Below are 24,450 nucleotides of genomic sequence, written 5' to 3'. Positions count from 1 at the left end.
CTGTTCACTGACTTTGAAAGCCCTACAAAGTTTCCAGGTGAGAGAAAGCAAGTGCTGTGGCTCCAAGGGAGAGCAAAGGTGAGGAGGCAAATGGAACACTCATGTCATTCACCCTGCAAAGGTCAGGGCATTGCCCTGTCATGAATTGATTCCAAGGCACTTCAGCTACAACACCAGAATCATGCAGCACATCACTAATACTTCAGTGATCACTGAAGCCTCTTCACAACCATCTGTAACACTCTTGATTTTGAAAGGTTGCCTTTGAACTCGAGAGTCATCCTAGAGAGAAATCCTGTTCCCAAACAACTGTGGGATTGCAGGTCCCTCCCCTTGCCCTCCATACTCCATGTCAGGAGACCAGAATAGCAGGTGACACTCACTTTTCATCCTATTGAAGGACCCACTTTGTCCTTTCTCCTTCCCTTTAAACAGCCAGGTTTGCTCAGTTTGGGCTGGGCTGAGCTTTCTAAATTTCAGTTCCAGGACTGTTAATCTGTATTAAGTCTCTAACAGAACTGTATTTATGAAGTCTTCACAAGGGAAGACAATCACAGATTCTATAGCAAAAAGCAAATGGGGGTCAGGGCAAAGAGGAACATGACCAAAGGAAGGACCCTCAGTCTGCGTGGAAATCCCTTCCCTAACATCCACACCACAACGGTCACAGCAATCAGGGATGTTAACATCATGAATTAATTATTCCTTTAAACGCAGGAGAGACAACTAATCTCCCTGCTTGCTGCATGAAAGCAGCTAAAATAGCATCCAACTTCCAGCTAGACTTTAGTCCCTTAATCTCTCATTTCAGGGAGGGATTTGGGGGCGTGATGTTTTGTTTTTAAACTTTGTATTACTGCCTAAAATTACTAAATCAATACAAGACAATCCTCTCCAAGATGTGGACAGTCAGTCACCTCCTTTCTGAAGGAGGACACCAGGCATCACTGTTGCACAGTGATTTCCAGTTTTGTATGTTATTCCTTTCAGCTTCAGAGCTCTCCAGGTGTTTCACAAAGATTCTTTTCAGTAGAGGTTAGTTTAGCATTTTTCAAACCCACAGATTTCTCTGTGAATAACAATGAAGTTCTGAGGTACTTGGCCCTTGACCAAGTGCCCAGCTGACATGCCTGCTGTTCCATGACCACCCTGGCAATGGCAGCCTGCACCACGTTGGTCCGATCCAGGCAGTCCATGCAGTTCACCCGAAAAATTCCTTCCTGTTTACAGATCACTCCAGCCTGGTCAACCCTTTCAACAGGAAGAGAACAAAAGCACACTGAGACACTTAAAATGCAGTGTAATTCATCAGCTTCTATGAACAGGAGGAGATTTTGCACTATTTATAGTTGCACTCTCAGCCAGCCACACCCCACCCTGAATTAACTCCTCTTGTTCCAACCTATCCTCCACTTTAATCTAGGCTGGATGTCAAATAAATCCTAGTGGGGCCATAAACTTGAATTCAGCATCTAATTGCATCCCAACTCTTGCATATATAATACAAGCTTTCAAGAGAAAAGGCATTTAATTTCAGATACAGAAGCCAATAAAAATGAACAGTGTAGTGATCAGAGTAACTGCTTGAAGACTGCAGCACATTCATTTAATTCCCTTTAATCAGTACAAACCAAAGGTCAAACACCTACTGGTTTCAACATAAGGCTGGTTGGTGTTCTAGGGTTTGTGGGTCAGATACAGTGTTTCACATTAAATATAAGAAACCCTGAAAGTGTTAAATAAAGCTCTGGGCAGGAATCAGCATCTGAGAATTTTTTGTTACATGTCTAGAGCACCAAAACTGCAGAACACAAACTGTGACCCACAGAAATATAAAGCAAACCAGTTATGACAAGATTAAGGCCTCCAAATATCTACTGTTTGTTGGGTTTTTGTTTTTTTGTTTTTTTTTTGTTTTTTTTTTAACAAATTTTCCATAGTGGTCTAAGAAGAGTTAAGTACCTACCAGCACCACTTCATGTCAAGAATAATATCATGAATGGCATCAGTCAGTGTTTGAACATTTTCAAACTTCATTCCTCGGCTAAAATGCAGAATTTCACAAAAGTTAGTTTGAATTAGAGGAGTGACTTTAATTATTTTATCTTATCTGTAATGTTCACAAAGATAATGTTTTGGCTGAGTGGGAGAGATAAACATTCTCTCCTGCAGCACACTTGAAACAGGAGCCAATATTCAAAACTTTTCTAAAGTACAGTTCACCATTAAATCCAAGGAAAGAGGATAAAAAAATAGTTAAATTCTCAAGAATTTGCATTTTCAATGCTGTTTCCATAAGGAAGAATAAAAATGTGCAGCATCATGTGCAACATTCTGTTCTCACCTTAGTCACAGCCTCAAAAAAAGAGACTATGGATTTGAGATGGGGAGGATGAGTCCTGCTTCACCAGTGACTGCACAGAAAACACACCCACACACATCACCCCCTCCTCCCCTCACCCCACCAGGTTGTTTTTTGGGATTGTTCTCGACTCACTCACTCTCAGTTTGCAAAAAAGAAACAGTCCTGGTCACCACAGAACTTTTTAGGAGAAAAGTGAAGGGATGAAAACAAAAGCTCCTTCAAACCAGAGATTAAGCATCAAATCAATTCAGGGAACCAACAGGCCTGGAGAAGGCTCCAGGCCATCCCTATTTTGAGGGGGATTTCCCTCCCCCCCACCCTCTCTGCCAATATCTACTAATGACACACTTATTGAGTCAGTAATGCTCTGCCAGGCCAGATGCAATCCCTAGATTACGTTCAGAAATGAAGATTAAAACAGTTTAGAGCCCGTATTGACTCCCACACAGAGGCAGCTTGAGGGAAGCAGGAGAAATACAGGCCTGTGGGACAGATAAAATGCTTGGGCACGTGAGTACTGCACCAGAGCATGGCAGAGTGCAGTCAGGAAAACAGCCACTGCTTGTGCTGATTAAACTAAAATCTGGGGTATTTTATGGTGAAAAACCAGCATCAGGGTCCTGAAAGAACCCATCGTATTGTTATAGAAAAAATAAGGAGAAACAGAAGTGGAGAAGAATTAAAAGCAGAAAGCTACACAGTTTGAAAAAGCAGGTCAGCCACAGCTTTACATTCACAGCATGTCTAAGGAAACTCTCCTGTTTAGAATGTGTGACAATCAAGCTTTGCCCAATAAATAACTGCAAATTTAACAGGTCAGGGACACAAGATGACAAACGGCAGTGCTTGGTTACCCAAACTTAAAATTTTATAGTGCTTTAGTTTACAAAATGTATTCTTCCTGTTTAGAAGTGTTTCATGCAGAAATAGAAATCACAATAATAATAACAATAACAATGTTTTCTCCTCCCTTCTCCTCTCCTCTCATGCTAATAGGAAAAGATGCAAAGGGTCATTTTTCAAAGGTTTCTTACCAGTGCTCATGGAAGTCAAATGAAACATAAGTCAGGTTTGCATTGTTGTAGAGAAGAACTTGTTTAAGGTAAGCATCTCCAATAATCTTCTCTCTGCCTGTTTGATCCACTAAGTTAATAATAACCTGTTCAAAAGTCCAATTAGTTAATGTTTGTCATCTTCTACACAGCTTGCTCAGATATACACACCATGCAATAACAAAATAACAGCTCAAAAGATTTGCAGGAAATCTTGCTGAAGTTACAGTCTTTGTTAGATTGTTAGATTGTACCCAAGACAAAACAGCTCCAACAGTTACCTGCCTACACAAACTTTAATCCAGAGGAGCTCTGAATTCACAGGACAGGTACACAGAAGAAGGGTTTACACATTCCCACAAGTTATTGTTTTCAGAGCTTACTTACAGACACTTGAAAAACCTATAAAAATTCTATTTACGGACCAACCTTACAAACTGTCAACAAGCTTCTAAAAAACCAAAACACATCAGGAAGGAAAACAAACTAAAAGCATTAACCTTCATCCCCTGCATTTTCATGAGATTACTATTTTATCACGTAGCACTCACCTGCTTTTTGTAGTTTTTCAGCTGCTCTTCAAAGTGTGCACGAAAACAGGGCACAGTTTCATTCTCACCTACAAGGCAGAGCAGTGTTAGACAGAAACAGCCTGTTCAGCAGCCAGTCAAGTCCTGTTTGATGTATTAAATTGTGCCCAAATCTGTGCTCTAGAAAACCAAGACATTGTACAAAACTCCTTTCAAAGGCATTTCATCGATTTGCTCAACTTCGACACTGCTGTTCCACCACAGCAAAAACTTCAATTTTCCTTTCTTTTGCTTTTTGTGCAGAGGAGATGGGACTAAAATTTAATTTTTAATAAGCCTGCTTAATCCCTTTCCCTGTGTACCACACACATAAGGGAACTTCCCAAGGGAACTCTGATCCTTAGGTATCCCACCCCAACACTTACTCTTGTCCAGGCGGGGCCGTGGGTTGTATCTGTATCCAACTTGGCTCCAGAAAACAGGCACAGAGCCTCGGGTCTGGATGTAGGAAAGAGTGTGGTTGTGAACATGAATCAGTTGCTCTGTCTCAACGTAATTGGCCACGTTTCCATTTTTATCCACACCTCTCCTTTTGTACCGCATTCCTGGGAGGAAGGAAATGGTCAAAGGAATATTTCAGCACTTGACTTAAACATTAGTAACTTTTGTTGCTGTTTTTGGCAACACTAACACAGGCTCTAGCCAAAATCCATCATCAGTGGTAGAAGTCACTCCTATCCTGCTTTATTTCTCAAAAGTTATTTTGACTATATGGATAAAGTTTATTTACTGACATACTACAGGTAGCACCACAAAGTCAAAGATAATCTCTATTCCATCATAAATGATAGATTTTTTCCTGTTCTGTCACATTTAGCATAAAGTTTTACTTTAGTGCTCAATATTTCCATGAGCCTAAAAGGTCATTTTTACTCCACCTCTCAGAGATCCCACAAGCAGCCCAGGAAGTCCCACAAAACAGAAGATTCCCCCTCCTTGTTTTAAGCTGTATAATTAACTCTGCACATTAAGAAGAGCTAATGCACTCCTGGCTACCCAGTTTTATGCCCAGCCAGCCCTGAGCTGCTCATTGAACAGAGAAGTGTTTGCAGATCCTTTACTCAAAGGAGAGGACATCACTGTCTCAGGAAGGAGCAGGTGGTAGCAGAGGACAGGGAAGGAATAAGAGGGTTGGAAAAAGGGCTCAACAGCACTGTCTAAGGAGTATGGGAGGGAATAGAAGAGGGGAGAAATAGGGAAGGGAAAGGAGTGCAAAATACCTACATAGAGACCTTTACTGGGAGATTGTCAAAGCACTGTTACAGCCTTTAATCAGACAGGTTTTTAGACTAAAGCATCAGATACCCTTCACTTATGCCCTACCACCAATAGTGGCTTTTACAACAAAACCCAAACTTAATCATCCACAAATAAATAAAAAAAATAAGTATATTTAACAGAGAAGTATCTTCAGATTTTAAATCAGTGTTTCCCCTGTTTTGGGGTTTTTTTGGGGGGAGTTAACTCTAGTATTTCAGAAATAAAGACACATTGAACTCTTGGCTAAAAGTATGTGCTACAGAATTAATCAAACACACAATCCTATAACTATTCTTCAAAGTATTGCATCAATTTATCAAATCAATCTTTTTGTGTCAAGAGAGAAAGTTCTGCACACTTTGTGCTCTGGAGTAGAAATCAATTGAGCACAGTGACATTAACAGTAAAAGCAAATGAATAACAAATTACCCCTCTGCAATTCAGTTCCTGTATCTGTGTAACAATTTAGTATTAAGAAGGCATACTGAAAACCAGATACTACCCTGAAACTCTGAAGTATTTACTCCAAGTTGTTCTGACAAATAATGTTCCTGGGAACTGAATTAAATAAAAGTGAGCAGTGGTACAAAGGGCAGTCCCATACCAGGGTAAGCTTTCCATGTGTTTTTTTCTTGGTTTTTTTTGACATGTTGAAAACCTGACTGTGTAGGAAAGCAGTTGGACACAATGGAGAATATCTCAATAAAAATCAAATAGCCTGAAAAGCCAGAGTCGAACAAGACATAGTAAATTGTAGAGTGATTCAATCTTTCTTTCCGAGATCCCAAGGACAGAGAAGAATTATGTTTGCCTTGCACTTTATTTGACTTATTCCAGCAGCAGCAAGGCCAAAGCATCCCTCTCCAGTGCTCAGGAACGAGCCCAAAGCCTTGACCTGGGTTTGCCTACCAGCTCTGTGCCGACTGCGGCGGGAAATCAGTGCCACCAGGAAGGTGGGATGAACGTCATCCACACACGTGCACTCCTGAGGAGGAGTTTCAGGACTGCTCTTATCATCATCAGAGGATTCACTGTAGTTTACTACAAGCTCTTCAATCTGCACAAATCCTTGAATGATGGGTATGATCCAGAAGTCCACTTCAGCATTCTGAAGGGTACAAAAAACACATTTATTCCTGTTGGTTCTACATCACCCACAATTCTTTCTGTCATTTCTCATGTTTACAAAACAATTGCTTCCCATGCTTTTTGTGTTTTAAGCAATGTTTGCCATATCCTGGTCTTATTTCTGTGAGTGGTACCAGCATTTTTCCTCCATTAGTTGTATAGCTTTTAAAGCAGGAAGAAGAAAGAAAACAACTCTAGATTTTTCTGTGGAGATGCAGCACGCTGAATCAAGGCAAGGTAAAAAGCTCTTCTCTGCTCTCAGCTATCCACAGACAGAAGAAAAAATTTTTAAAATTTCTTCTAAAAAAAGAAATTCTTTTTTCAATTTTACCCAAAGAGAGTTTTCAATACAGCATTATATCTGATGTTTAAGCACATTAAAAGCTTAAAGCTTAATTTCCCATGTCAAAGATAGTCAGTTCAGATAGAACAGGAAATACAGGCAACTTATTATCTAGTTTCTGCTTTAAGGTAGTTTTACAACCTCTATGTGGGCATATACTATATCACATTTATATAGGTGGGTAGTTTTTAACCTGTTTTCAGCAAAACATACCAGCATAAGCTTCAATAGGGGCCAACTTAGCACTCAAATCAACTGGTTCAGGGTTCTGCCACCCTAAAACATCAATTTCTTCAATAGAATTGAGATCCAGATTCCCCAATGCTCAGCTCTTTCCCCAAGGTTATATCATTTAGATCCCCATTTATATCTTAGAACATGAAAAATACAACTAGTTAAACTCCTGCATCATACACAAATTATTAGAGGATGCAGGTTTACCCTGCTGTAACTCCATAACCATTTGATTATGTTAAATTATTAATGAAAAAGATGCAGGGCGTAAAGCAAGATGTCTGCTGTCATCTTTAAAGAACATAAGACTTGGCCTAAACTGGCATACAATAGTTAGTAACTTAATCCTTTATCTCCAAGTTTAGTTTAAAATGAAGGAAAATCATATATTGAAGAAGGAATGGTGGTTCTGTGTTTCTTTAAGTGTTTCTTAGCCAGGAAAATGTTTTATTTGCCCTGAATAGCTGCTCAGGACAACTTGTTCTACACTGTTTTTACATGGATCAGCTACTCTGTTTAAGGAGAAAACACTACTCTCCACTATGGAAAACAAAAATCTTATCTCAGGAAAACTTTGGAATTCTGAGTTACTTCTTTTCTGGCTCCTCCTTATTATCAAGTTCAGCTCTGTCCAGGGATAATCCATTTCACAGATGAATACAACTTAAATTCAACTTCAGAAGTCAGCACAAAAACATCACACCAAGTTATTCTACGTTGCTCTATAGTAGTAAAATTTTAAATTCAGCTGAAGTTCATCCATTAGCAACAATCACAGGCTAACTAGAAGGCTGGGGCAAGAAGGCAATGCCAGCTGCTCAGCTTAAAGAAGGAACAGCCCTAATCCTGCCCTGTCTGCCAAGCAGGTTCTCAAGCAAACTTCTGAGCCCTTGAGTAAACATTTCAACTAAAACTAAAGAATGATTCTCATAACACATCTAGAAATAAAAAAACTCACATCGATGCTGATGAGATCTTCAATCATGTGCTTGTTCCAAAAGAATCTGTCATCAACCTGTTTGAGACAAAAAAGGGCAGGTTTTGCAACATCAGACACCCAGGTTCAGTTGTTTATTCACTACAGGTGGACACAGAAGTGTTCAGTTCAGCTCAAGCCACACTGCTGGAGGCTTTTGTCCCTCTTCCTTGCACTGAAGCTGGTCCCTGTCATGCACCAGAGGCCTATCCTGGTGTTTCTGGAGAGTCTCCATTAAACATGTTCCAAGGCAAAGTTCCTAGATAGAAGCTTTTAGCAAGTTTGACTAAAGGTTTTTATAAAGTATTTTTATCAGCTCAAGTTTCTTCAGCTCACCAAAATTCTGCCTGAGCAACCAAACCCACTGGTAACTACACCCATACTCAGGTTTTATGTTTTTAAGTAAAGGCTGCTTAAAATACAGCAGAATGGGACAGATGCTCACTTTTGTAACAAAAGGATAGATTTTGTTACCTTGAAAGACCTTGAAAATGGAAAGAGACAGTTCAAAGACACCAAGAAAGAGGCTTCTGGTTTAAAATCACTCCCATTATTTACACAAATGACGCTGGTCAAAGCCAGCACAAAGGTTTGTTACAGTTTAACAGTATTGCATAATTCAGCAAAGAAAAGATGTTTTCATTGAAGTGTAAAAAGGAGTTACAACTTCTGCTTTAGACTGCAGCAGTGGGACCAGTCAGGTTTGGAGCACAGACATCATGGACCAGCACATCTCCCAGATGGAAGAATCAAACAGGACACACTTACTTTTCTCCACAGGGATAAGTTTGTTTTCTCACAAGTGCTCTGTCTCTGCACAGAATTTGTCAGGTCATAGGTCAGGCTGTAGTAAAAGGAGTCTGAATCCATGAACATTTTGAACAACTCCTCCAATAATCTCTTCTCCAGCCTCTCTTTCTCTTTGCTTTCTTTAATCTGAAAGAAAAAAAAAACGGCTTTTTTTATTTCTCTGTGAGTGACAAAGAGTCCAGGCCATATTTGCTAAATGCTATTTCTAACTCTCTAGGACAAACTCTTTCCATTGAGGAGCAGGCTCTTAAAAACCCCAGCACAGATAATACAAACAAGGGCCAGCATCCTCAAAAATATCATGTTATTACTTTTACCATTCAAACCAGTCAACTTCTGGAACTGAACATTTAAGTAGGATGTTTCAGTCTCAAGAGTTTAAGAAATATTGCAGCCAACCAATTTTAATAAATGTTGTTTGGATTTCCTAATCCAAGCCATTGTTGTGTTAAAAGCATTTTGATGAGATTGTTTGGTGTTCTCTGGGGAACTGGGTACCAAATTTTGTCTCCAATTCTATGTTGTAAGAGAGATGCTTATGCAGAACAATCTGTAGAAGTTTAGAATCTCAGGAGAAGGTAATGCTGGTAAGAAGGAACTCTATCAGCAATTCTGCCAAAATTATGTAATTGCAAAACACACACAAAAAAAAAATCATAGAATTGCCACAGCTAAATAAAATTAAAAAAAATTAAACTATACATCAAGACAGTAGTTCCACATTCTGCAGTTTTTCACTAGTTCTTTAAGGTCTTAGTACTCCATTTGATCATCCATCACAACCTTGGAATTATAAAGAAAACATTATGAAAAAAAAAACAAGGACACAGTAGAAAACTTTACCTTCTTCTTATTTGGAGCAGACACATTTGATTTAATTTGAGTCAGAGTCTTCAGCAGAAATTTTGTGTCATCTGGGGACTGTGTTATCTTCTCTGGCTTGTTTATCCCAAAATGGTGCTTTTTACAAAGCTAAATAATGACATTGAATTAAAGCCAATAATTAGATACTCTTTAAAAAAGTTCAAAAAAAATTTAATTAAAGCCTACAAAAATCAAGACTTGGATGTTCACAAACCTAAGGGAGACACTCTGAAACACAGGGGGAACAGGCAGGTTTCAATCTAGAGCCTCATTCTTACTGTTTTTTATAAAATGCACTTTCTCCTGTGATTGTGAGGATGTCTGCCTCAGTTTGACATGACTTGAGTATCCAGACCCTCCTCAGCTTCCCACCCAAGTTACACTGTAAATTGGTATCACTCACTTGGTTATTCTATAACCAAGTTCTAGAATTAACATTCCAAAATCAGATGAGAGCAAGAGCATCTATTAAAAAAAAAAATACTTTCTCCTAGTTCAGTGTTGTATTCTCAATAAGCTTTATGAAATCTAGGTACAATTTTATTGTAACTTCCCTCCGTAGCACAACTTGTGATTTCTGTTTAAAAAATACTTTTAATCGAAAAATGTTATTTAAAAAAGCACAACCAGGAAAAAAAAATAACTTTTATTTCACGTTCAAATTTCATTGAAGCAGAAGGGGGAAGGTGAGAATTCCTTGAGCACTGTCATACCTCCAGCTCCAGATCCTGAGGTTCTGTTTCAGAGAGTGGAATCACAGCTATCTTTGTTATTTTGCAAACCTCATGATCTCCAGGGAGTTTGCCAATCAAAGCTTTCTGACGAATTAAAAGCAGCCACCACGGTAAATCTGGGAAAAAAAAAAAAAAAGAGATTAGTAGATGCTTTTATTTGTCTTGTCAGGCATTTACTTTGATAAGTTTGCCAGAAGCTTCTCCCCAGTGTAAAACCCCTGCCAGGAACCATTTGACCAAAAGACTCCAGTGAGTGATGATTCACTATTGCTGTGATTTGCCATTATGCATCGCAATTAAAAAATAAACAAACTCTAAAAAATACTTATTCAGCCTGTAATACAGTAAGATTAACTATTTCATAGACTTATTAGAGGTAAAGCTACCCCTGCTTCATCTCCAGCCATCAGCAATCTCTAGGATGAAGCACATCCCCACCAATGTCACCATTGGCAGTAAAATTTGAGAACAGCTGGAGCTCAGAGAGAAATAAAAGATTTTCCCTTCATATCCTGTGTTGTGCATCAAACAGCAACCAAGACAGACACAGGTAACAGCTGATCACAAGGCTCATGAGTTGAGAAATCTGGTGGGCAAACATGGGCTGCAGCATGAAGCAGTTTATATATGTTAAAAGCCTCATGAATCATTCCTGAAGTAATATACATGAAGTGGTAGAGGAACTAATGGCATAAAAATTAATGAAGATATTGGTGCATGTCATACACACATTTAATCTGCAACACTTGCAGTTACAGCATCAACACTTCAGTGAGACAGGGAAACAGAGCAACAAACATTCCCCCTGACTGCTGAATAGTGCCTGGACATTCCTGGATTTTAATCCCTTGGTTACAGCAGTAGCCTGTTGGTGGTATGCTGGGCTTTTAGGAACCGAAAGTTCTGTTAAGAGAGATGGAAAAGGCACAGAGAGTCCTCAAGACAAACACACACACTTAGCATTTCTCCCAGCTGAGAAGAAACCAACGGAGTTTAACTGAAAAGTTCACGTAAAGACATAAAAAGCCTGCTATGGCAGACTTGAATATGCTTCCACACTCGTGATGGCAGATTGTGTCATGTATTGTGCCTTTGAACACAACCACAGCCTTTGAAAAGTCTATTTAGCAGCTTTAGAGCAAATACAAAGCCTGTTCTCCTTGCTCAGTAAATTCTAAACAGTATTTTATCCTCTGAGTGTTTAAGAGAAACACAGAAAAACCCAGCAGTGCCTTTTATCTGAAGAAAAGGAATAGTCATTGCAAACAGACAACTGTGTGCTGTGACACCCCACTCCTTACTTTGATTCTACATAACTATCTTTAGAAAAAAGACTTGCTTATGTTGGGCATTAAGAAGCCTTTAAAAATGTCAGGTCCTCATAGTCACAAATGTGCTGTGAGAACCAGAGGGTGCCTCCCAAAAAGGGAGGAGGGGAAGGGGAATGAAATGCACTGTTCCTGAACACAGCATTGGAATCCTAATCCCTGCAGGATCAGACACAAGTCAGGCCAGAAGGGATCCCAGGATGTCACCCTGCTCAAGCTCTGAGGTTGCACCAGGTTACTCCAAGCTGTCACATAGGCCCAGTCTCCTAAAAACTGGTCACAGGATAACAAATAAGGACAAGAGAGTGACAGCAAATGCCACCACGACAGTCATCCTCACTGACAAGCAGGTGCTGGAACAGCTTTTCTGTACAGGTAGAGGGAACATGACTTGGGGAACACCTGCCTTTGCCTCCAGCAACCACAGGGGTAAGATGGAAATAAGAAAAAGGAAGCTGAGGAAAACAGGACAGGTTCTGTGCAAGTGAACAGACCAATGAATAAGAAAATCCTTTTAAAAAGGAGAAACTGAAATGCTGCAACAGATGAAGATGCCCATCACTTCACATAAAAAGAAGGCCTGCCCTTTCCTATATTGCTTTTTAGTAGGCAAAACCAACAGTCTCTGGAAGCCCAGGGCAATCCAAGCTTAACAGAAGGGTAATACAATAGGGCATCCAGACAGATATTCCTGTTGGGGAGTCCTATAATCTCATCTATTCCCACCTATGGAAGGTTGGCCACACAACTTTCTCCTGTGAGACCACCAGTGTATGTCAGACAGAACAGATACTCTTTTAAGCAAGGAAACCACCTAGAGCTCCAGTGAATTAACCAGTAGAGCTCTACTGGAAATAAGGATAAGGCAAAGGTATTTCTGAGCAGATATGCCATAGCAAAAAAAAAAATGGAAAAGAAAATCTCTGCCTACTCCTCACTTGACCTTATATTGACAAACCCTGGCAGCAGCAAACAAGAACTTAAGAGTTTAATAAAACAAGCAGTTCTGTATCCCTTTGTCATTTTTCAAAATGCACTCAAATGTCATCCTGGTGTGCATTTCAAAACTCTTTGTATTATAGCCAGAGCCACAGAACATTGAAAGAAAACAAGAATTCCCCAGCAGATCAAAAGCAAACAGTCAGGAAGTAATTATGCAGATAAAGTATGCCCTGAAGTAAAAGCTGCAACAATAGCCATAAAAGCAGTACATTATAATCACCAGCAATATCTAAATAACTGAATCCCAGCACAGAATATGTGCTTCTGCAGCACAATAAAAGAAGGCAGTTCCACAGAACTCAATTGCCTACTCAGTGTGTGAGGGATGGGGTGTTCAGAACACCCCAACTGTGTGCCATTCCAGAAGAGAGCATGTTTGAAATCATCTCTCAGAATCAAATGTTCACTTGTAGTGTTTTATGAACTATGGCAGAGCAGATGGCAACAACTACCTTAAAATACTGTATCTAAAGGAAGCTATTACCTCCCATTCTGCACTGAAATGGAAATTTAGTTCCTCTGTTGCTTCAACACTGTCAGCACAGCACTGCTGTTCTTCTCTAACACTTCCCAAACAATCCAGCATTTAGTTTCCCCCAAATGCCTTTGCAGCAGCTTTTCTTAAACTGTACAGGAGTTTAAGAAAAATGCTGCTTTTTACAAGTATTTTGATTTTAGCCAAGAAATTCTGTGCTACCACTTTCATCCTTTCTGTTACTTGAACAACTTAAAAATTGGCTGCGTGCAAAAAGAATGCTTTAAGCTCTTGGAAGTTCAGTTCCATATCACTGGAGAGATTTCAGATGCTGAACAGTTGTTTCTATCAAGATTCACAGGCATGCTGACAAAAAAAAGCTTTCCTTTCCTGGGGATAGGGAAGGAAGAATTCCACTTCCCTCCTGTTTACAAAGTCTAGGGAACCTTGGCACCAGCATTTAACCTGGGTCTTAATTAACCAGCACTGGAAAAACTCACAGAATAGATACAAGTAGAGAGATTAAACTGCACAGGAGTGTCCTTTGACCAAGAAACAGGAGAACTGGGGCAGCAATGAAGGAGTTAAGTGGAAGTTGCTGGAACTGGCTAAGGAATCCAACTTTGGTTATAGTTGGATATACAACTGAGCATATTCTTGCATTACAATGTTTGATCAACTTGCTGAGAAGTCTCTGATCACCAGTGATTCCATCCCAGGCTACCATTACCATTTTAGTGGATCTACTTTTTATCCTAACAACAAGTAACACAACCTTCTTTCATCAAAATCCCAAAACAGAATTAGAAAGGAATTGAGCAGCTTCAATTATGTTGGGTATGCATGTGCACTGCCTGGACCACAAAACAAAACTAATATTCTGTAAAGGAGACACTTTATGCAAGAGATGTGCTGGCCTCTATCTGAGAAGATCATGCAAAGATAGAATTAATTGTGCATCTTACCAAGCAAATGTGCAGTGATCTGCTTCAGTAACAGCTCCACAATACATCCTAAAATCCTTTTCCTCCTATTCCCATTGTTACTCTGCATTTTCTCACAAGTTATCTTAGGAAGGGCCAGAAAATGGTAAGCAATCACATCCTTACATTCCAATATTCAATCAAGGTTTTATTGTTTGGGTTGGAATTCTATCCCCCCCACCAAAAAAAAAAAAAAAAAGGCATCTGCATGTTTAAGGAAATTCAGTTTGGGGAAGAACCAAATGGTACTTTCACTAGACTTTCCTCTCCAGTGTGAGTGTACAGTTCTTTTCAGTTATACAACTGACTCATGTCAAAAATTCTTTAAAGAATTAAAAAAGTAAGCCATGAAATATTGGCTTGCTGGTTCCTATGAGACTGCTTCCCTGGCAGAAGCTGCCCTACAGATTCTTTTGTACAAGTCAAGCAATAAAACCTGTAAGATTAAGAGTAAATTAAATCCCATCCCTAGTTACAACATATTGGCAAGGGTGTTTCAATGCTAAATTACAGACAGCCCAAGACTGGTTACAGGAACATTTCAAGGTTGTTAGACCACTCCAGCATTTCTGCCATGAGCAAATCTTTCAAGAACATATAAGGATCTATGCCCAAGACATTAAAATGCATATAGGGTTAGTGACAGCTTTACTGGTAGCAACTTCAACACTTAAAAAGGCATTTAAAGTTTCCAGCATTAGTCAGGATGTGATAAGCATTTTTAAAAACGCACCAATATTCCTTTCCAATAATAGCTAATAACAGAGTTCTGAGCAGGACAAGCCCATACAGGACTCCTGTTCACCAAAAGAATTTCAAATTAAGTGTTCTGATGTTAATAACCTGAGGGCAGGGGAGAAGAAATCAGAGCAGCAAGTCCTCCTGTTGCAGGTCAGGTCTGTGAAAAAAACATTTCACCCAGCCCCTGCAGCACAGAGCTCCAAGTCTGGAGATAATGGTCCAGCAATGTTAAATATTTATACAACTCCTGCTGATAAAGTTTCCAGGTGACAAAGATTGATACCAGAATAAGTAATGAAGACAGGTTACTGTTACAGACTGATGGATGATTCGGCCAGAGGAAAACATCAAACTACACTTTGAATATGATCGAGTGGGAGTCCATTGACAATAACAGGCTTCAAGAGATCTCTGTGAGACATCTCAGCCAGCCCCTTGTTGTGACTTCACCTAAGGGAGAACACTTATCAGCAAATGTCAGCAAGGTCAAGGCAGCAGGAGAGAAGGACAAATAGCTGGAGGCTCTCTTTCTTCAGACATCTAATGGTAGAGAATAAACATCCTTTGCAGGGCAGTGGCATCACTAAATACCAGAATATCTACAACAAGAAGAACAGGCAATGAACAGTCTGTGGTTGTGTCACCTGGACAAGGCAGAGACCAAACAAAACATTCCCACTGCCCTCAGCAGCAGCTGAGTGGAATGCCTGGATGAGCAATTGATGCAATAGCTCCATAGGACACATGGAAAGAAGAGCAGATATCAGGCTTATTACCTGATAATCTTAATTTGCATGACAACAGCAAGCTGACACCTGTTAAGGTGTCACAGCTGGGGAAAGTTTCAACTCAGATTTCATAAGCAAAGGAAGCACCTCACAATAAGCACACATGCAAGGGCATTCAGCTGCCATAATATATTAAAACCTTCCAAAAAACACTTGAGGTCTCCCCCTTCAAAGGCTTTTATACCAAACTCCCTGGAGAGAAGGGGGGCAAGGCTTTTGTGCACCCAAGTGCTCGGTTTAAAAAACAAAAACACCACGCCCCACACAAACAAAAAAACACACGCGCCAAAACCGATCACTGAGCATTTTCCCAGAGCAGTGAGAGGTCATTACTGGAGCTCAGCCATCATTCATCACGACCAGCACATGCTTAACAGCACAGAGAACCTGGGTGAAGAGCAGAGGAAGGGAGACGGCAGAGCCTGAACCACTTCAAATCATCAGATCTGAAAAGGGGTTTGAGTTTTAGGCCTTTGTGGTAACCAGGTCAAAACTAGGGAAGTGCTCACGTGCCAGTATTCCATCCTATTTTGTATGTAAGCAAGAGTATAAACAAGAAGGAGAGAGGAGGGTCTGCCCTCTTGCCTTCCACTGGACTTGAAGACAGCAGGTCCCTGTGGCCCATCCCGCTTATCCAGGAGTGAGGCCTGCTGCGGCCTGCTGTTCTCCCAATCCCAGGGGAGAGATCTGCTAGAGTGGCTTTTGTCTTCTTGAGGAATATATTAAAACTTTGAGTTGTTAGTTCTTTGTTAGCTGTGTATATCTGCGTATATGGGGTTTTCTCTTTTGGTTGTGGGATGTTGGGGTTTTCTCTTTCTTATATATAAATAGGTGTGGTTTTTTTTGCAATTGTATGTAAGTTTAAATATATATATATATATACACACACACACACATATATATATACACACACATATATATATATATATACACACTGCTTTAGTTCAGTTTATTTTGGGTCTTTTGATTCCTTTTCCCCTCTTCCCTTTCCTTCATATAAGGGGAGGGGGCTTTCGGCGGGATTCAGGGATTTGCTGGGGAGCCAAATCTAAATGGCTACAAGGGGTGAGTGAACAGCTCTGTGGAACGAGCACAGATCAAAATATCAGGTGAGATTCAAAGAAGATGGAGAGATGCAACTGGAAAGAGGATGTGATCATGAACTTCATGGACAGATGGGCTCTGAACTATGACCTGGGGTCACAGTAACTCCAGAGCCGTGTGATTCCCAGAACTGGTCTGACCAACAACACTGCTCGTGTGTTCCAGTCCCTGTTTTCCATTTGTGACACTGCCACCCTGACTCAGCTGGTTTTATTCAACAGAACACAAACATCTGATCCATTCCAGCACATCCTGCTCTCCTGGAACACACTTGAAACTTTACCTGTATTGATCATATTGCCAGGCACTACTTGAAATGCACTCACCAAAAGAATGGCACACAGCAAGTGTTTATGGCTACCTTTCCTACCTGCCAGTAAATAGATATCCAGAGCTCCACTGGTAGAAGTATCAGCTGGTTTATAACAAAATAAATATTTACTACAGCTACAGGGATTTGCAGCTGATAAAGCTAAAGGAGCACTGACCTTATTTTAAAGGAAAACACTACTACTATCAGTCAGAAACAGGCTTATCATTAAAATAACAATGAATTCTACACCTGCTTTAATTTTATAGCTCTGTCATTTACCTACAAAAAAGTTTAAAGTGTTCCTTTTGCTTTCCAAAATTCATATACCAATGTAGCAATTATGCTTCAGGTTTTTATACAGCATTGAGAATTCAAGCCTTATCATTTTGTTAAAACTTCCATCATTAGTTCTTGTACCACAGTAGAACAACAAGAATCTCCTCGAAAGGATTATTCAAGAGGGGCTTAAGACCTTTATAAATCTCACACAGAGCCTCAGATAGGACTTCAAATACAAGTTTCTACTATTTGCAAATGCAGTTCTCTATTTTTACATGACAGTGTCAAACCAAAACACACACACTGGAGAATAGGGGGAATTTGCATTATAATATAATCAACTATAATCTAATCACTCTGACAAGTTCATATATTTGGGGAGTATTCCTCCAGCGTGTAGAATACTACATCATTCCATTTCAGTATTATTTGTAATACCACAGACTTTAAAACAAATTTAGCAGTAAGCAAAATAAATAAATAAAAAAATAACAGAAAAACAAACAAAACAAAAACAAAACAAACAAAAACAAAACAAAACAAAAAACAAACAAACAAAAAAAAAACAAAAAAAAAACAAAACAAAACATCAAAACAGAACTAAGCACATACCTGTATGAAGCTGAACTTTACCAATGACTCCCTCTACCAGGCCCAGGCAAATGGGATTCCAAGCCAAAAGAAGATCAGTGGCTGCAAAAAAGAACAAAGCTCCTGTTTTTGAAAAGCAAACTCAACAGGACAATTAACCCAGTGATGGTCATCCTCTCCACTTTGCTCACCTTAGAGGGTAGAAAACCCATCATAATTCCCACAATAAGATGATGCACAGGCTCTTCCATTTTTGCTTAGCCATGACCAAATTACTAAGTTTCCAACTTAAAGCCCTACCCCAGATATTTCCCAGATGTTTGAGGGGGAAAAAGAAGTAGCTTAGGGCTACAGCAATTCATTTAATGGAGATTTAATTCTTTTAATATCCACTTGAATTTGTAATGTAACCAAAACTTTACATGGCTATAATGAAATGGAATACAGGTCACCAAGTTAACTACAGAGCCTCAAAAATGCAGCAGATGGTAACTCTCAACCCCAGCTGCCTCCCAAAGTATCCCATCACTATTACTTTCACATCCTCTGTCTATAAACATGCACACACACACACTTCCTCTTCTGTTAAACTCTCCACAGTTACGTGGAATATCGAAGTACAAAAGTTAAGGTTTAGGTTTCGGGTTCTCCTGCGGTTAAATTCCAGTGAAACACATAGGAAGCAGAGGAGAAAGCAGAAGGCAATGAGAGTTTCTAATAGTGTAGTACCTGTTCAAGGATTCGAGAGTGGGGGAAAGAATAAAATTCCTAATTCAAATCTTTAAAGTGAAAACAAATCCTTAAAAGCAAATAATATCCGTGTAGGAGAGAAAAAGCCCAAAGGAGAAGAGGTTTTTCTGTACCACAAAGGACAAGTTTGTTCTTATCCACCAAAATGCCCTTGTTCCAAGGTAAAAAGTGTTTCTCCAGTTTTAACACCCAGACAAATTAAATATCTTAGCTATTGGTGTAAGCAGATGAATATTTGAAAGAAAAAAGTCATACAATGTAAGAGCACAAATCATCTACCTACATATACTTTATTTATGAGACCTTGATTTCTTCTTGGAAGTCTGAGATCCGCAGGTGACAACTGAGTGTGATTATTTTTACACACTTATTTTAAAGCATTGTACCCTCCTTGAAACTTTGTAATTGAGAATTTGATATTCCAAGAACATGTCTTTTTTTTTTTCTAACTTTCAGTATAACCTTTAATAATACACCAGACCCATTAAAGATGAGCATTTCCATGAGATCAACAGAAACCACTGAAGTCAGGGTAGATCTGGAATGAACTCATTAAATGGGACAGATCACATGTGCCTGTGCACAGGCAGGCAAGAGCTAAAAGCCCCCAGTGGCAGAATTTAAAGCAGTGTTTGCAGGAGCAGGGCAGAGCTGCAGGGAACGTGTGGGACCAGCCTGAACCAAACTCCTGTTCTTCCCGTTCCACTGGAGCAGGGCTGAGTTACTTGGGATGCACAGAATGCAGGAATCAAATGAACTTCTTCAGGAGACTAATCCAGAGAGCTGAGCACCGGGGAATCAGCGACAGTGGGCATGACAGTGAACAGTTTGATTTGCCCTCAGGCCTTGCTGAAGGACTAAAACACATCTTGTTTCCTCCTGACGGAGACTCACGCTCATACAGACCAAGTTCTGGAACAGCCTGAGCTCAGTTTCACTCCCAGTGACACACAACAACATCTGTGTGCTGAGAGGGAAATCTTCCCTATCAGATTTACAGCAAAGAGGAACCCAGACAGCTTCCCTCACTCCCAAGTCTTCCACCTTCTTCCCCAGTTCACCCACACAATCCCAGCTGAGTCTTTTGGGACTCTCCTAGAGCTGCACTGTCTCACACTTCATCTGCTTCTCACTGGTTTTGCAACTGCCTTTCACATTTGGGTTCCCCTGTGACAGCCAGAAACCAGCCAGAGACACCAGGCAGCCCAAAAAAAGCCAGGCACAGGAGGAATTTAAAGAACCAAACCAGGGAAGGTTTACCATGGCAATCACAAACCCAGGAATCCAGACCACCACCTAAGGCTGTTTAAAACACTCATTTCCTGCCACGACAAGAGATATTAGTGGGAAAGCTCTGGGGAGCAAGTGATGTTTTCTTCTAGTAGCTTACAAGCAATTAAAACAATGAGAAAATATTTTGGTCTAATTACAAGTATAAGGAAACGAGAGTGACTTGTCTAAGAAAAGGACATAAGAAAACTGGCATCAGGGACTGTACAGACAGCACAGGTAGCCCTAGATATAACACACCATATCCAAGACTTCTACAGGAATACAACCACCCCAGAGTAGAGGCACAGTGAGAAACGGCTCTAAACTTTGACTGAAAGCACAGACAAGCTTTGGAAAAGAGGAGCATGTATTTGGAGTTAAATGCACATTCCACTTTAAGAGTTTAAAGACAGCAAATATGGATCCACCAGCTAGGCAGCACCAGCTCTTGAGACAAGTGTGATTCTCAAACTACTACTGCTGAAGGCTGACTGTTTTAAGAAAATTTTCTATGGGGGAGGCAGGACATATGGAAAAAACCCCCACACATATTTAGCAACATTTGAGGAGATTAACATTTTTTCAGTGTCCAAGAAAACTTAGATGCAAAGAGAAATGCCTGTCGACTGTGAAAAAATACCAATTGTGGAATCACACTGACTTCCTCTGGTGAAAGTGTCACAGGATTTATTTTTTTTTTCTTACACTATTTCCAGAGAACTTTCTATAGGAAAGTATGTGTGACAGCATCAAAGCAGGCAAGCTGTTTTAACAAAATAAAAACATATCTGGCTCCAACCTTCTGATTAGAGCTTTGTTACTGGTTATAGCTCAGCTTCCTGTGTGACAGCCATATCTCAGCTCAGAGCCAACACCCACTCGTGCTGAATAAATACCACAACAGTAAATACCCACATGAACCTCTTGCTCTTGAAGAGTGAACTCTGGAAATGTGGGATGGATGAACCAAACAAATTGAAAGGTTTAAATATCATTCCCCTACACACCCCCAAAGAAAATGGGGTTTCATGTTGAGTGCAGTCCTATTTATTCCAGATAGGAAGAAGCTGTCTCTAACTTCTAACACTTTAAATTCTTCAGGATTGTTCTCTTGCAGCCCTTGAGTCTGCCTGGCAAATCTGGCAGCAGCAACCTCCAGCCACTATCTTGCATCTTTGAAAATTATAAACACTTAATCTTTGCTTATGTAAATTATTTTAAATATATCTCCTGTAGGAGATTAGTCTTTGACTGTAAAATACAGCAGAATTTAAGAGGCAGCACAAGTTAGTAGACAGTGATACGTGTTACAAAATGTATCCACATCAGCCAAGGGGGAAAGTAACCATACAAAACAAAACTGAAAATCCTCAGTTGAAAGTTTTAGAGTAGCATACATTTCTGACTGCTGAATGCTAAAAAAACCCAAACACATTATGAGTTTGATTTTTTATTTGTTTTTAACAGAAATGCCTATCAATAAGAATTAACTACCCCGAGGTCCTATCAAAGGAAACACCAGACTTTCCTCTACACCCAAAACAGACTGAATGTTTTGAGCTATAACGTGAAATACAATTTTTATCAACACAGTTACTCTTGTTTCCCCACACAAAATTATCTTCCGAGAGATGTCATACTAGTGGTCTCTGGAACCTCAAATAGCCAGGAACAAAGACTTATCAACCTTAAACTGCAACACAGTGTTGTTAGAAGAGACTTCTTACAGTATTGTGATAATGAGCAGTCTCAAAATTGTCATTGTCCTTCAGAGCATCTGTGACCAGAAAGTCACCATGAGCAGTGAGCTGAGCTCCTTGGAAGATTTTCCCTGGAGGAGTTCTCTGCTGTCCTCAGTATATTTTAATTTGAGAGAACTGCCAGTCTGACAGGCCTGAACACTCTGAGGTATGTCCTTGCTTACCAAGTCTCCATCCTGAAGAACAAAATCGCTCATTCCTTCCCTTATCCCGCTAACTAAATTCACGCTATTGAAATAAATGTTGCCTCTTTTTGCTGATTCCTCTCAGAGATTAAGGACTCCTGACAACACATTTACCACTCACAGTGATTGTATCAGCATTGTAGCTGCAGCACAATGGAGCTTCCGTCACAAATTCTGAACAAAAGCAGCTTTGATGCGATTCCTTCCCCACCCCCCCTCAGAGCTCACCAGCAGAGATGCAGGGCCAAGAAAAACCAGACAAAGTTTCTTTAATGCTTTGTGGTTACACAAACATAACCCTGATAAAGGTGATACAAAAGCAACTTGGAAGTGTATCAAAAGCCAAAACTGCTTTCTGGCTCTTTCTCCGATCCACCACCACCAGCTGAGCTGATCCAAGGTCAGGCACAAATTCTGACAAGAAAACAAACTGCTGCTTTGGGATAAACACAGAAGGACTGTGTCTGGAGAGTTTAAGGAGGCAGCTGTCAGCTTCCTTTGGGGAGAAAGCAGGAGGAAAAACCTTTTCACTTGTAACCACTTGAACCCAGCCCATACTCCTGAGCTGGTGTTTGCCTCAGTCCATCACAGAGCTGCAGTTATTGACAGGGAGCTGAACGTGAGCCAGAGTGTGCCCAGGTGGCCAAGAAGGCCAATGGATCCTGGTCTGGCTCAGGAACAGTGTGGCCAGCAGGTCCAAGGAAGTGATTCTACCCCTGGACTCAGCACTGGTGAGGCCACCCCTGGAGTGCTGTGTCCAGCTCTGGGCCCTCAGCTCAGGAAGGACATTGAGGGGCTGGAGCAGGTCCAGAGGAGAGCAACGAGGCTGGGGAAGGGACTGGAGCACAAGTGCTGTGAGGAGAGGCTGAGGGAGCTGGGGCTGTTCAGCCTGGAGAAGAGGAGGCTCAGGGGAGACCTCCTCACTCTCTACAACTCCCTGACAGGAGGGGGGAGCCAGGGGGGGGTTGGTCTCTTTTCCCAGGCAACCATCAGCAAGACAAGAGGGCTCGGTCTAAAGCTGTGCCAGGGGAGGTTTAGGTTGGAGATTAGGAAGAATTTCTTTGCAGAGAGGGTGCTCAGCCATTGGAATGGGCTGCCCAGGGAAGTGGTGGATTCTCCATCCCTGGAGGTTTTTAAGAAGAGACTGGATGTGGCATCAGTGCCATGGGCTGGGAACCACAGCAGGGTTGGATCAAGGGTTGGACTGGATGATCTCAGAGGTCCCTTCCAACCCAGCTGATTCTGGGATTCTATGATTTATCTGTCAGTCTTGCTGCAGCTTGGAGGGGATACACCTCTTATCTCCCTCAGCCTTCCTTGGCCTTCAGGAATGGACCTCAGCTAGAAAGTGTTTCCTGCCACTGTGCTCAGATAAAAACCACACACCACAGCCCTGAACACAGCCCAGGTTATGTGTGAGTGTATGAACACACACAGAGACACAAGCCATTGCTCAAAGACTCTTCCCACAGCCTGACAGAGCAGCAACCCCCAATCATTTTTCACCCCTCAGCACAAGCAATAGATATTTCCACAGCAAAAAGTAAAATAATTCACTGTATATCAAATAAATCATTCTGTTCTGCTTATGTAACTTTCAGTACCTGAAGGGTTAATGTGCAGGAAGAAAACTTCAATGCTATTTTTAAATAATTTGATTTTTTTTCTTTAAATTGTGTCTGCTTTAGATCAAAGACAACAGCAAGACTTTTTATTATTAGTTATTTGACCCTCATGACCTTTTGTGGCTTTTCAAAAGAAAGTCTGCTTCCAAGTTCCAGCTCATCTTTGAACAGTGTTCTGAAATATTAGCCAGGATTAAGAGATTACAAGTTAACTGGGAAGACTTAAGAGTATAAAAAGTTGAACTTCTTTCTCTTGGAGGAAATAAAGCACTACTTATGCAAACGAAACTTAGGCTAATTGCGTTTTCCTTTCAACATAGATTGCTACATTTGTATTTAAGCTACTTGCAAAAAGATACTTAGTATTACAAGCTCTTAATTGTCATGAAGCCTTAACTTTAAAGCAGCCGGGATGGGAGCAGAAAATACAAGTTTGTGTTACTGCTGCAAAAGCAGGATGCGAGTCCCAGAGAAAGCACCTAAGAAAAAGGAATCCTTGCTACTCCTTCTGAGAGAGAAACACTTCTTTGTATTCTGTTGCAGCCATAAAATCCCCTGAGTCACCAGGCACTGCTTGGGAAACTGAAAAACAGGCGGAAAATGTTCAGTTGGCTGGAGAGTATCCAGTGTTACATGGAATTGCACAAGGAACTCCTGTACTGGAAGTGGCAACAAACTGCTGCTCCCAGTTGTTTGCTCCAAACACAGCTTGACCCCGTGGATCAGTGGCCTCCAAACTTTATCAATTTCCACGCCAGGAGAAGAAATATTTTAGCATGCACACCAAATATACACGTATTTATTTATAAATTATTGACTAATAATTTATAAATAAATACGTACTAATATTAAGCACATTATAAAACGTACAAAACCCAGAAGGCTTTGATGGGTGAAA

General features: G+C 40.5%; 1 protein-coding gene across 1 annotated transcript in view; it reads right to left on the bottom strand.

Moving 5' to 3' along the window:
* Positions 1–24,450, bottom strand: part of INPP5F (inositol polyphosphate-5-phosphatase F) — a 42,631-nt gene that overhangs the window by 10,040 nt on the left and 8,141 nt on the right. Inside the window, exons 2-12 of the mRNA XM_032694173.1 lie at positions 17,982–18,062; positions 10,336–10,472; positions 9,602–9,730; positions 8,717–8,884; positions 7,931–7,987; positions 6,177–6,375; positions 4,373–4,552; positions 3,969–4,036; positions 3,400–3,524; positions 1,967–2,044; positions 1,131–1,251 (exon numbers count right to left, since the gene is read on the bottom strand). Of these exons, the coding sequence (XP_032550064.1) occupies positions 1,131–1,251; positions 1,967–2,044; positions 3,400–3,524; positions 3,969–4,036; positions 4,373–4,552; positions 6,177–6,375; positions 7,931–7,987; positions 8,717–8,884; positions 9,602–9,730; positions 10,336–10,472; positions 17,982–18,062 (1,343 nt within the window). The remainder of the gene's footprint in view (positions 1–1,130; positions 1,252–1,966; positions 2,045–3,399; positions 3,525–3,968; positions 4,037–4,372; positions 4,553–6,176; positions 6,376–7,930; positions 7,988–8,716; positions 8,885–9,601; positions 9,731–10,335; positions 10,473–17,981; positions 18,063–24,450) is intronic.

Source organism: Chiroxiphia lanceolata, chromosome 8 (genome assembly GCF_009829145.1).
Source record: "Chiroxiphia lanceolata isolate bChiLan1 chromosome 8, bChiLan1.pri, whole genome shotgun sequence".
Lineage (NCBI taxonomy): Eukaryota > Metazoa > Chordata > Aves > Passeriformes > Pipridae > Chiroxiphia > Chiroxiphia lanceolata.
The sequence above is the reverse complement of the archived record's forward strand: the minus strand, read 5'-3'. Positions and strand labels throughout refer to the sequence as shown.